We start from the raw sequence: 14,330 nt of genomic DNA, 5'->3' as shown, positions 1-14,330 counted from the left end.
GAGTCTTTAAAATAATATGGAGGGGCTATTCTATTTCTCACCACTACGTCAGTTGCAACTGTGGCAAAAAGGTTGCTAGTCATCAGCTGGACATCGTCACAGAAAGCTATCCATACATCATAATGGAATCAGTATTTGACTTGTCAATACTGCGCACAAAATATTTTCAATCCTCTAGTACTAATCAAACTTTGTGACCTATTATTGTCTGGTATTCGAAGTGTATAAGAGTATTCCGAGGCAAAAATAGCATAGTGGAAGGTGTGCATCATTATTTCTTATTCAAGTGGAAAAAAGTTGAACGAAACAGAAATGTTTGTTCGTAAAAACATTTCAAGCTGTGCATTAAAAAAGTGGTCCAAGATTCTTGTGGCTTTTTATTTATTGATAGTTCTTATATATAGTAGCTAGATGCTGCTATATTAACAAATCATAATATAGAAAATCTTGAATACAATGGATATTTTTATTTCTGAAAGGTAGTGCCTTCTTTGTACCTTAAAAGCCTTAGTTTTCCTCCAAAACTTATGCCCCTATTATCGAAATGATAAATATTAAAAAAATACATTAATTCTGCAGTGATCGATAAATTTGACAGTGTTAGAAAAATGATTGGAAATTCTCATTCAACATCCAATATTCTAATAACACTGATGTAATTCGTTAAAGTTTAGAAGGAGGAAAATATTTGTTGATAAGTGAGCTTGTTCCATAATTTAAAAAAATGAAGAATTTAGAATAATACATGAACTTTAAGCAGAATATAAGGATGATTATTTGTAGGAAATGATTCAATCATTTGAAAAATTTTGAAAAAGTTTGAATTCTCTTTTCAACTATTTTCTGATTTTTGTTGTTGTGCTTTGTTTCCTTCGAAACGGGGATTCATAAGTCCCTCCGCTGTAATGGATTCTTCTTCTCCCATTTTACCACATGAAGTGCTATAAGGTCCATTGACACGAATATGTGACCGATTATTTCTAGACTGCTGCATCACCGGAGAATCAGTGTTTTCCCAGGGAAGCCCTTTCCGAAATTGGTGCACAATCTATACAACCGGCTATGATACATGTAAAACTCTGGTGATGATTCGTAATATGCAGAATATTTATGATTCATATTTTATTTTTTTCATTCTTGCTCAGTCTTCTTGGGTGGGTTCTTGATCCCATAGGTTATTTCCCATCAGGTATAAAAAAACAATTCATGGATTGAATAAAAAAAAAAGTAGAAACATGGCAAAACAACTTGGCATAAAGGTTGAACATCACATGAGGTAAGACATTTTTTCCTTTCATGACAATAAATCAATAATTTTTCTTTAAAGAAGAAATCTAATATGAGAAATTATATATACACCAGTTTGATGATAGCCTTGAGTACTGTACAGAAAGAGAGAGGGAAAAAGAGGGAGAAAGACCGTGCTCATGTCTACTTACAACGTGTGACCAAATATAGGTAGGTAATGTAATACACAACCAAGAAGTTAAAAATAATGCAAGATTTCTAGCTATGGCGAGTGCACACGACACACTTTGACTACGGCTTCTTTGTGAATTCTCCAATTTGTTGTGAGCAGCTATGAAGAATGTATATTTTCTGCAAGAATTGCCTTTCGAATGTTCAAGAAATCATTCAAGTGCATTATCATATTGTTTTGTTTTTGCTCACTTATAGTTTGCTATATTCATCGCCATTCTTCACTAAACATGACAATTATTCATTCACCCATATTCTTCATTACCCAGGAACGTTCAAGAGAAAAAGGTTTTGCAGAAATTGAACATTTCGATTAACATCTTTCATACCTCAACAGAATGATTCATGATAATATTTCATCATTAAGATATTTTATTTTTGCAACAATTTTATAATTTTATTTAGATAAATTTCTATGGTACAATAAACATTTTCCATTAATAGGATGTTAGAACTTATATTTATACGTCAACTAGTAACGGTAAAAAGATATCATATAATTCTGTTTCACACATTATTATGCTGAGTATTTCACCATTTTACAAAATCATATGCATCAAATGCACAGCAAGGAAAGTTGTATTATTTTGTGTGATATTAAATTTTTTTTGCATTTTTTAACCTGAAAAACAACTTTGCAATTTTGGCAAATATCTAATTTGTTTTATTAATGTGCACCTTGAGATTCATTCTCATTATAATTCTATGATTAGCATTTGCGTAGGAAACACGGAAAGAACCAGTTACCAACTCTTGTTTTTTACTTCAGAAAACTCTCCCAAATAACGGGAATTAATGGTGTACATAAAACTTGGACCAAGCCATTTTTTTCTTTAAACCTTGGTTAGTAACAAACAATCAAAGATATATTGAGAAGAAATAATGAAATAACAACTTTCCGATGTATTCCGTTTTTGTCAATCATCACTATGCAATCATTTTCTTTGCTCTGAATATCAACATCACTGTTTGTATAATGGTATATAGAGATCGATGAAATGTTACATGTCTAAGAAGTAGAATTGAACATTGTTCCATTTTTCCGCATTCTGTTTTTCGTCTTCAGAATACCATCTTTACAAACAATGATTTCTTCCCGAATTCATTAATAATGAATAAAAAAAAGGAAAAAAGAATGAAAACTAACATCATCACACTGTAGGGGTTAGCTATTAATGTGTATTTCATTATATCTTACTTTTTACAACCAGCCTCGCTGAGGTTTCCACTGTACCAACAGAAGTCGTAGCGCGACATGTGAAGGTGCCAGAATCTTCCTCATAAGTTGTAGCTATCAGTAGGACTGCATTATTACCTTCGTGAATCATCTGAAAATGAATAGAAAACTCTGGAATTCAAACTGCAGACGGATGATACTCGTTAACCATGAAACATATTCAAATTCAAATTTACCTGAAAATCTGGTGACTGTGGAATTAATAATCCTTCACGATACCATTGAATTGTTGGCTTCAATTTTGGATGGCTAATCTGTGTTTTGAATTGAGCTGGTTGTCCTTCCGAAACAATTTGATCTTTCAGGGGCGTTAATTTCGGAAGTATATCAGGACTTTCCGGTGCTAAACGATGATTAAATGAGAAAAAAGACAATTCATTTCAATTCAAATATGCAACATTCAATTATTCAAAACTAGAATATATTAGATCCTCACGTAAGACACGAAGATTAGCTGATGTACTGGTATCTCCGGCCGAATTTTTTGCAACACATTTATAGACACCTTCGTCCTCCGGGAAAGCTTCTGAAATCCTCAGTGTGCATTGATCGCCTTCTTTTTGCATTTGGAAATATTTAGAAGGTTTGATAATCTACATCAAAGAATACAAATATAATATATCATTGATATCAATTAAAGCTAGTAATGAAATATTTATCTTGCACTGAATGCGTACCTTATCTCCTTTTTTCCACTGCACGGTGGGGCTTGGTTTTCCACTAATTTTACAGGTGAAAGCAACAGATGCCCCTTCTTTGGTAACTTCATCTTGTAGGGGCTCAATAACAACAGGAGTTTTTTCCATCTGAGTGGACGTCAATTTTGAAGGCTTACTAAATGAAGGTTTAAGTCCCCGCACTGTGCATTCAGCCTCACATCGAGCTTCACCAGCACGATTTATGGCTACACACTCATACTGTCCGTTATCTTCAGCTACCGTTTCTAGTATGAGAAGTGTATAAGTATTGTCTTCTTCCAACGTTTTGTATCGAATATCAGCGACAACTTTTTTTCCATTCTTCAACCAATAAACATCCATAGGTTTGGTTCCGGTAATTTTAGCGTCGAATCTAGCAAGTTGTCCAATTGTGACAGAAGTACTTTGAATTGTAGTAACAAAACTAGGTGGAATAGGGCCTCCTCTGCCAGGTTGTCGTCTTCGTTCTTCAACAATAAGGTTAGCGCTGCACTTAGCTTTACCGCCACGATTTTCAGCGATAGCAGAAAATACACCCGAGTCTTCCATAAAAACTTGACGGATTATCAATACTGATTTAGTGCTGAATGTGTAAATCTGGAGATCTGATGAATTTTTAATTGGAAAGTCTTCTCGATACCATTGAATCTTCGGTAATGGATCTCCATCAAATTCTACCTCGAAGCGCGCTTGCTCTTGCTCAAATGCACGGCATGGTTGGATTTTCTTTGTAAATACTGGAGGATTCGATGGTAGAACAGGCCCCTCAACAATTCGTTCTTGCGTTGTGGCTTTATGTTCAACTTCAGTTGTTTCAGTAGCCGTGATTTTACGTGTTATTTCAGTATCACCTTTCATTTCCTTCTGCGTTTGTTTTTGTTTGGCAATATGCACTTCACGGCCATGAACTGCTGATTCGGTGGGTCCTGGTGGATGTTTACCAGGCCCTTGAAGTCTTCGATTATCAATATCAATTTCCGTCACAAATGCTTTTTTCACATTTACTTTATTAGACACGGATATATCTTGATTTTCAGTTTTCCTATAAAGAAATTGATATATTACTTAATTATTTTATAATGCATCGTATAATGGTATTGAAAAGAAATCAACAATTACTCACAAGTTCTCTTGATACTGTTGGGCCATTCCTTTTGCTATGGAACTGTTGATAACCTTCTCTCCAGGAATTGCAAATTGATGGCTCGCTTCTCTCAGTCGAGCCTCTTTCAAAAGTTGTTCCTCTTCAAGGTTCATCAATTTATTATAATAATCTTCTTTTTTCATAGTTTTAACATTTTTCTGCCAATCAGTGTCTGGTTGTTTAAACACTTTCTGACTGAGATGATCCGTATTTATGCCTACATTTTGAGCCATGCTTTGGTGTCGTTCATCAAAAATTCTCTCTAGTTCGGTATTGGTCCGGTCTGATTGATATTGAGTGTGCTCAATATCGTACCATGCTAATTACGAATAATATTAATATTCTATATCGTTGATAATTATCTAGACTAAATTCATAAACAGCATGCGCGTTAATATTCTCAATGATTGATAGGTGCCGAGAGTAATTGCTAGTTTTGGCAAATGCACATTCCACACTGGTCAGAATACTTCAATTTTCCATACTCTCACTATCATCGATATTATCTCCTATTTGGGGCAAAAATACGACACAATACCTCATTCGTGATGTAGAATCTTTCAAATGATTTTTTTACTCCTTAATAATTTGATTCAAATGGATTGGATTCATTCTTGGGATTTGGTGGTTACATAAGCTTGACAAGTTATAAAGACTTTTTTTCTCCATGATAGACAAGCAAAATATTGCCGTGATGATTGCATAATACATACAGTGAATACAAGATCGAACATTGATGTAAGCAAAATAAGATATTAATAATAATTGTTTAAAATTAAAATATTATGAGTTTTTACAATGCATGCATTTAAAGGGTAGTGGTTATTATAATCCATACCTGACAGAAGTGCTTTCTTAGTAGTTATACGTCGCATTTAACAATAATGTAGTTGTTTTTTATTTCATTATCCAGAATTTTGATGATCAGTACAGAAGCATCATTGGAGAAATAGCAGCAGGTTCAACTACACAGGTGCTCAATTATAGGGGAAGAGGGAATGAGGGATATTGAGAAGTAACAGTAGGTGTCTCTAATTTATCTTGTTTCCGAATGTGATTAATGTGTCGTATTGATGATGTCTGTATATATCCACAGATATATTCAAAATTATTATTATGATCAATTTTTTCATGAAAATATTCATTTTTCGATTAGTTGGGTTTCCTGTAATGTTTTTCGCAAAGAGGATTGAAAAATGGACCTAAGTGAAACCCATTGCAACTAAATTTCTTCAATTATCAATCTTGTTTTTCTCTTTTTTTTCCATAGTTCTATTAGAATGATAAATAAAAACACGAGAAATAATAAAATAGTTTCAAAAATTGAAAGAAAAAAAAAAAAGCATCAATATTTGCGTGTTGCTGTGTATAAATTGAATAATGAGAGTTGTATTGTACTTACGTCTTGGTGAATTTTTGAGAACCCCCCGATAATCATCACTGCGTGGTTTAACAGTCAACGTCGTTTCACATCGAGTCTCACCAAGTGAATTTCTTGCTACTACTTCGATTTTCCCATGATCATATTGACGTGTTTTTGGAATATCAAGATGGTACATGCCATCATAAATAAGTTTATACCGTGATCCCTGCAATATTATGAATAACATTGATGTAATGATGAAACTCAGGCATAAACAATGAAATAAGCAAATATACAAAAAATATATAAAAACATAAAGTTGACTCACATTGATAACAGTGTGACCATTAATTAACCACATGACTCTTGGTTTAGGATGCCCAGTAACACGACAGCAGAATCTTGAACAATCGCTCTCCTCTACTTGTACCGGTTCAGGTTTACTCACAAATACAGGGGCAGCTCTAGTCTTTTCTTCCTCGATTTCTTGTTCAGGAGCTACCTGCCAGGCAGATTCCATTTCCCGAATTTTTTCAATACTCTTCATTCCCTTTGGCAATTGAGAATCATAAATAATTCCTGGCTTTCCAGAAGTTTTAATGATAGCTTTTGTCTCATCCATTCCATATAAATTTGTTGCTCTACATAAATAGTCACCGCTATCCTCTGGATAAACCCATGCAAAGTTCATAGCGACATAGCCGAAATCATAGATTGGTGAAAAACGATTTTTGTGGGGCAATGGTTTACCGTTGAAAAACCATTCCACTTTCATATTTGGATCACCCACTGGAGCTAATTGACATTCAAACTTGGTACTATTCATTTCTACCAGTTCAGTTTGATTTTCAATTTGAGTTACAAATCGTGGAGGCTGTTTTTTCTCCGAATCATAGAGATCATCCTCAGTTAAATGAACTTCAGATGTATATTTCTTGATAGTGGCCTCCATTTGCATAAGGGCTTCCGATTTTTTCATACCTTTTGGTACTTGATTCTGTAGAATAATATTCGGTAAAGTTTTACATGATACAGATGCCTTAGTGATATCTTCTCCCCAATCATTGATAGCTTTACAAACATATTCGCCAGAATCTTCTGGATAAACGTAGAGAATATCCATTGATACAAAGCCCATATCATAGATAGCTTTGTAACGATGGCCAGCAGGTATTTGTTTGCCATTTCTGTACCATTCAATACGTAAAGTTGGATCTTCCTTGGGTTCTACTCGACATTCAAAACGTACAGGCTCAGATTCTTCAACTGTAACTGACTGAATGTGAGTGATGAATTTCGGTGGTACCCGAGGTAACTCCTCGACTGGTAATGGCTCGCTCACTGGTCCACGCTCCAATTCTTTGAGTTTTTCACTACTCATTCCGGAGGGTAATTGTGAATCAAAATCAATGGTTTTTTTAGATTTGCAAATTATAGTAGCTTTGGTTTTAACTGATCCCCATTTGTTCGTTGCACGACATACGTACTCTCCACTATCTCTAGCATAAGTATAAGATAAATCTAAAGAGATGAATCCAAAATCATTGATTTGATGAACACGAGAGCCTGTAGCAAATGGTCTACCATTGTGAAACCAATCAATTCGCATTGTTGGATCACCTACTGGCTCAACTCGGCAGTCAAAGTGACTGGGCGCGGACTCTTCTACTTCTATGTCTTTCAATTCAATTATGAATTTCGGAGGATTAGGAGTGTCTTCTTCAGCTGTCAACTCATCCTTTTTATAAAGAGCTTCCTCTAATTTTTGAATACTTTCAGTTCCAGTTTTGAAATTTGGTGGTAATTGAGGCTCCAGTATTATACCTTGGCGTCCGCGTACTTGAAGTTTACAAGATATCGTAGATTCACCATGGCGATTTGTAGCCTTACAAGTATATAAGCCTGAATCACGCTGATAACAATTGGACACTTCAAGAATAACAAAACCAAAATCATGAATTGTTTTGATTCTAGTCCCTGCATTGAGTGGCTTTCCATTGTGAAACCATTCAACTCTCATGCTTGAATCATTGACAGGCAATAATTTACATTCAAAATGAGCCAGTGAATTTTCACTCAATGTTAAATCAGACGGGCTAGTAATAAATTCAGGCGGTCTACCGGTATCATCATCCGATACTGTTTGATTCAATTCACTACCAAGACCTTCCAATTCAGCTATTTTATCAATAGTCCCCTCCATTCCTTTTGGTAGTTGTGATTCAAGAATAATACTTCGTTTACCGGTACATTTCATTGAACAAGTTGTAACTGCCTCACCAAATTCATTGATAGCACGACAACTATATTCACCTGAATCTTCGGGATAGATTGGCGATATTTCTAAAATGACAAAGCCAAAATCACAAAATGTCCGGAAACGTGAACCTGTCCGAAGAGGTTTACCATTCCAAAACCATTCGACTTTTAGTTTTGGATCATCAGTTGGAATCAAGCGTGCTTCAAAGTGGGAACTTTCTCCCTCTCGTAGTTCATCTATATTACTCAAAGGAACAACAAATACTGGTGCTTTTCCACGTTCCTCACTTACTTTTTCATCCTTCATCTTTATCAAGGAGTCCTCAAGATTTTGAATTTTTTCCAATCCTTTTTCCATACCTCTTGGCAATTGTGAATCAAGAATCAAATTCGTTTTAGATTGACAAGCTAATGTTGCTTTTGTAACATCCTCGCCGTATTTATTGATTGCTCGACATTCATAAATACCTGAATTTTCTTCGTAACAATAGAGAATATCAAGAATAACAATCCCAAAATCATGGAAAGTTCTATAACGATGTCCATGTGGTAATTTTTTGCCATTGTAATACCAGTCAACTCTGAGCTCTGGATCAGTGACTGGTGTTAAACGTGCTTCGAAGTGAGCAGATTGTCCTTCAATTAGCTTTGTAATATCTTTTATATGAGTGATGAATTTCGGAGGTTCTGTACTCGGTATAGTGGAAATATGAGACTGTTCACCGCTGTATGCTTCGAGCTCACGAATTTTTGCTAATGAGTCTGGTTGTAGAGAGTCTAAATAAACACCGCTCTTTCCAAAACATTTGATGGTAGCTTTTGTAAAGTCTTCGCCAAATTTGTTACTAGCTTTACAAACGTATTCACCGCTATCGTGCGACATAACACCAGCAATATCCATCACGACAAAACCAAAATCAGAAACCATCTTGAAACGCGAAGAGTGACGTAAAGGTTTACTATTGTGAAACCATTCAACTTTCATATTAGGATCACCAACTGGTATCAATGTACACTCGAAATGTACCGATTGACCGTCTTTCAGTCCCTCAAGGCTTTGTATGTGGGTTGTAAATTTCGGCTTTTGACCCTTAAACTTATCAACACACTCTAATTTGACGGAAATTTCAGCAGTACCCCATTTATTTGTAGCACGACACGAGTAAATTCCTGAATCATCAATTTTAGTTCCAAGAACTTCTAGTACAACCATACCAAAGGCATATACTGTTCTCGTTCTATGACTAGCTTCAAGTGTTTTACCATTATAAAACCATTCAACCTTCATTGTTTGATCACCGGTGGGTGTTAAAGATGCTTCGAAATGGGCAATTTCTCCTTCTGATAAATTCATAAGATTTTCAAATTGCGATGTAAAAACTGGTGGATGAGCTTCATCGACTTCTGCTGGCTTTTTTTCTTGCCTCTTGAGAGATTCTTCAAGATCCTGAATAGCTTCAAGCCCCTCTTTACCTTTCGGATGTTGTGATTTTTCAATAATATTTTCATTACTGGAACAAAATACTGTTGTCGAGGTAAAAGCCTCTCCAGATTTATTGTAAGCTTTGCACGTATAAATTCCCGTATCTCGCTCATAAACATCACAAACATCTAATGTGACAAAACCAAAGTCACTAGTCATTTTATATCGTGTACCATGAGCTAATGCTTTACCATTGAAATACCATTCAATTTTGAGATTCGGATCATCTTTTGGTTCTACTTGGCCTTCCAAATGTAGAGCATCGGTTTCGCTGAGTTTGAATTCGGATTGCAGTGGTACTGTCCAAATAGGCTGTCCAAATTCATGATCAGGAGCATCATCAGGTCGTTTGGATTTCATTCGCATTGCTTCATCAGCTTCCTGGATTTTTTCTAAACCAGCTTCACCCTGAGGATGCTGAGTCTGTAGATAAATATTCTGTTTACTTGTGCATTTCAATGTTCCTGTAGTTAATGCAGAACCCTTGGAATTGGTAGCTTTTACTGTAATTACACCAGAATCCTCTTCATATGTATGATTGATATCTAATGCAACATAACCAAAATCATATGTTGATTTAAATCTGGCACCAGTTGGAATAGGTTTACCATTGATAAACCATTCAATTTTCATTGTTGGATCTTTCGACGGCTCAACGTTACATTCAAAGTGAATATTATCGCCCTCTGTACATTCAACATTATTCAAATGAGTAATAAATACAGGCTCTTCATAAGTTGGCTCAGATTGTTCAATTAGTCCCACTATAGGTTCTTCTAATTTACTAATTTTTGGCAGAGCATCTGGATGTAGAGTATCACCTAAAAGCCAATGGCGATCATCAATTTTTAATCTGCACGTTGATACTGCCTCACCAAGTAAATTCGTAGCTCTGCATGTATAAATTGCTGAATCATCGGCTCTCAATCCATTAATAGAAAGAGTCACCAAGCCAAAATCGAATGTACTACGCAGTCTAGTCCCAGTTTGAAGAGAAACACCATTCTTGAACCATTCAGTACGTAAATGAGGATCAGCACGTGGTTCAATTTGTGCTTCTAAATATATATGCTGGCCTTCCTGCAATTTATCATAACTCTTTAGGTGAGTTGTAAAAACTGGTGCCTGTTGTGGAGTTGTATCAATAAACATTTCAGGAACTTTATTCATTTCTGCTTCTTTGAGTTGAATCTTCTGCCAGGCATCGGGTTGAATGGAGTCTTTATCAATGGCAGATTTAGCTTTAACCTTTAAAGATATTGATGACACCGCATCACCGGAATTGTTTATTGCTTTGCACGAATATACACCTGAATCTTCAGCTATTACATTTGAAATGTCCAATGTAACAAATCCAAAGTCGTGATTCATATGAAAACGAGAACCCATCTTGAGTTCTACACCATTTATATACCATTCGAATCGAAGATTAGGATCTCCAACAGGTACAACACGGCATTCATAATGTGCAATTTGTCCTTCCCATAATTCATTAGGACCAATTAACAATTGTGTAAAAATTGGCTTATCGAATTTCTTGTCAGGTTCATCAGGCCGCATGGGCTTGGCAGCTTCTAGTTGTGCAATTTTTTGTTGTGCTTCAGGATGTTGTGTATCAAGTAAAATACTAGCTTTACCTTGAATTGTCATTGAAGCTGTTGTAACTGCTTCACCAAGTGGATTAGATGCACGACACATGTAAATTCCTTGGTCTTCTTCTCGTACATGTCCAATATCCAACGAAACGAATCCAAAATCATGAACTCTTGTTATTCGAGAACTATCCTGCAGAGGTTTTTCATTTCTAAACCATTCAACTTTGAGAGATGAATCCCCAACTGGTATCAAACGGCATTCAAAATGAGCTGTATGATCTTCTATAATTCTATCAATATTTTGCAACGGCTGAGTAAATACAGGTCGTTGTTTAGTAACAGCTTCCGTTATTTCTGGTCTTTTCCAAGGTTCATGTGATTCCAATTCACGAATCTTTTCAAGACCCTCAGGTCTCTGAGAATCTTGAATAATACCATCTCGCGGAATGACAACGAGGCTAATTGATGATTCACACTGTCCTAAAGCATTGATTGCACGAACTGAATATTCACCAGCATCTTCTGGTACAGCATGAGTTATGTCTAGTGCGGCATAACCAAAGTCAAATGTTATATGTAACCGAGACGCCGAAGGGAGAGGTTTTCCATTGTGGTAAAATTCAATACGTAAATTAGCATCATGTAATGGTTCAATTTGACACTCGAAATGTGCTGTTTGACCCTCATATATTTGGCTAGTTCCACGCAATTCTGTTATAAATCGTGGTGGTGATAATAGTGGCTCTTCTATTTCCAATCGAGCTGGATGTCCTTGAGCTTCAAGTTCACGAATCTTTTCCAATCCATCTGGATGTTGAGTATCTAAAAGTATATTCCGACGGGAACCTACTTTTATCGTACATGTATTAACAGCTTCACCAGCAAGATTTGTTGCTTTACACATATATGTACCGGAATCTTCTGAGTATGCATAGAGAATATCCAAAGCAACGTAGCCAAAATCATGAGTTTTACGAAAACGATGTCCAGTTTTCACCGCAATACCATTGACAAACCATTCAATTCGAAGATTAGCATCATTCAATGGTTCGACCCGACATTCCAGATGAGCGTGTTCACCTTCTTTTAAATGATCTAAATTGTTCAAAGCTGTCAAGAACACTGGTTTCTGGTGGACTATTTCTTTTTCAACGATTTCCTTCACTTCAACTGATTCGAGTTGACGAATCTTTTCCAGTCTTTGAGAATCCAAAGTATCTAAATATAAAGATTGTTTAGAATCAATACCAATGACACAAGTTGTAACAGCTTCTCCTGCAGCATTTCTTGCTTTACACATATAAGTACCAGAATCTTCTGGATATGCATATAATATATCCAACGCCACATATCCAAAATCATAAGTAGTTTTAAATTTATGACCTTGCGGTATTGGTTTTCCATCTCGATACCATTCTACAACCATAGTTGGATCATTAACAGGAGTTAGAGTAGCCTCTAAATGAGCACTCTTGCCTTCAGCCAAATGTTCAATATTTTTCAGAGGTCGGCCGAATTTCGGCTTTTCAGCAATTACAGTCTCCTCACGATCAACGCGTTTGTATCGTGAGTCATCTTCAAGATATTGGATTTTCTTTAAAGCATTTTCATGTTGAGTTTCATGGCTAATTGATGCTCGAGATTTAACGGAGAGTTGGATAGAACTTTGTTCGGATCCGAGTTTATTTGTAGCTTGGCAAATGTATGTGCCAGAATCTTCAGGATAAACAGTCAATACATCCAGCGATGCAAACCCAAAATCACATGTTGTTCTATATCGGTGACCGGTTGATAATGGCTTACCATTGTGAAACCATTCCACTTTCATTGTATTATCGGGATAAGGTTCAATGCGACATTCATAGTGTGCGCTTTGTCCTTCTACTAAATTTGTTGGTCCATTCAATTTAACTGTAAAACGAGGCTTTTCATTAGTAGTTACTTCCTCTTCCTCACACCTTTGATATCTATTTGTATCCTCAAGATGTTGAATTTTGGATAATGCTGTTTCATGTTGTGACTCAAGTTGAAGGGCTGCTTTAGATTGTACAAATAATGTTGCAGATGTCACAGCTTCACCGAGATCATTAATAGCTCTGCATGTATAAGTTCCAGAATCTTCGGGATTAACATATTTCATATTTAATGCAACATATCCAAAATCATGCATCGTAGTAATGCGATTAGAGGCTTCAATGGGTACACCATTACGGAGCCATTCAACCTTCAGTCTAGAGTCACCTACAGGAATGACTCGTGCTTCAAAGTGTGCAGCTTGGTTCTCAGCTACCCGGAGATCTTTTATTGGCATTGTGAACACTGGTGCTTGGCTCACTTTTTCCTCCTGCACTTGCCTTCTTTGATATCTCGAACTATCTTCTAAATGTTGAAGACGTTGTAGCACTTGTTCGCGCTGAGACTCCATATAAATTGATTTCTTTGAATGAACAACTGCTGTTGCCGATGTCATAGCTTCCCCAATGGCATTCTTTGCCCGGCATGTATAGGTACCCGAATCTTCGGGGTAAGCATACATAATATCTAATGCAACAAATCCAAAACTATTGGTTTCAACAAATCGTGAGCCAGCTTTGACTGGTATATTATTGTGGAACCACTGAACTGTCATTGTTGCATCAGAAACAGGAATAAGTCGGCATTCGAAATGCGCACGTTGACCCTCTTTAATTTCTACATTCTTAAGAGATGTTGTGAAAATCGGCGCCTGAGTTGTAGTTTCTTCAATGTCTTCATGACGACGATATTTAGAACGATCCTCAAGATAATGAATTCGCTCTAATCCCATTTCATTTTGAGTATTAGTGAGAATTTGCGCTGTTGAACGACAAGTCAAGACACAAGTAACTTCATCACTGCCAACAAGATTTACCGCCCGGCATGTATAAGTTCCGGAATCCTCAGCAATCAAATCAATTACATCAAGTGCTACATAACCAAAGTCGTGAATGGGGCGGAATCGGTGTCCTGAAAATAACATGGTAATATTAATGGAAAAATTATGATATGAATACTGAAATATATATTTTTCAAGTTTTTTCATGTTTTTTTTTT

The 14,330-nt window shown here is 36.1% G+C and overlaps 1 protein-coding gene and 1 long non-coding RNA gene across 2 annotated transcripts in view; one reads left to right on the top strand and one right to left on the bottom strand.

Moving 5' to 3' along the window:
* The window catches only part of LOC107045262 (titin), a 69,889-nt gene that overhangs the window by 48,753 nt on the left and 6,806 nt on the right, over window positions 1–14,330 (bottom strand). The window contains 6 exon segments of the mRNA XM_029126613.1: window positions 2,678–2,807; window positions 2,893–3,059; window positions 3,153–3,309; window positions 3,394–4,877; window positions 5,961–6,147; window positions 6,250–14,243. Coding sequence (XP_028982446.1) covers window positions 2,678–2,807; window positions 2,893–3,059; window positions 3,153–3,309; window positions 3,394–4,877; window positions 5,961–6,147; window positions 6,250–14,243 — 10,119 coding nt within the window.
* On the top strand, window positions 51–5,847 carry LOC114841582. Its single transcript, XR_003783159.1, has 3 exons — window positions 51–1,276; window positions 1,363–1,458; window positions 5,472–5,847. It is a non-coding gene; the product is annotated as an uncharacterized LOC114841582 (long non-coding RNA).

Source organism: Diachasma alloeum, unplaced genomic scaffold (genome assembly GCF_001412515.2).
Source record: "Diachasma alloeum isolate Michigan unplaced genomic scaffold, Dall2.0 Dall_scaffold_00906, whole genome shotgun sequence".
Taxonomy (NCBI): domain Eukaryota; kingdom Metazoa; phylum Arthropoda; class Insecta; order Hymenoptera; family Braconidae; genus Diachasma; species Diachasma alloeum.
The sequence above is the reverse complement of the archived record's forward strand: the minus strand, read 5'-3'. Positions and strand labels throughout refer to the sequence as shown.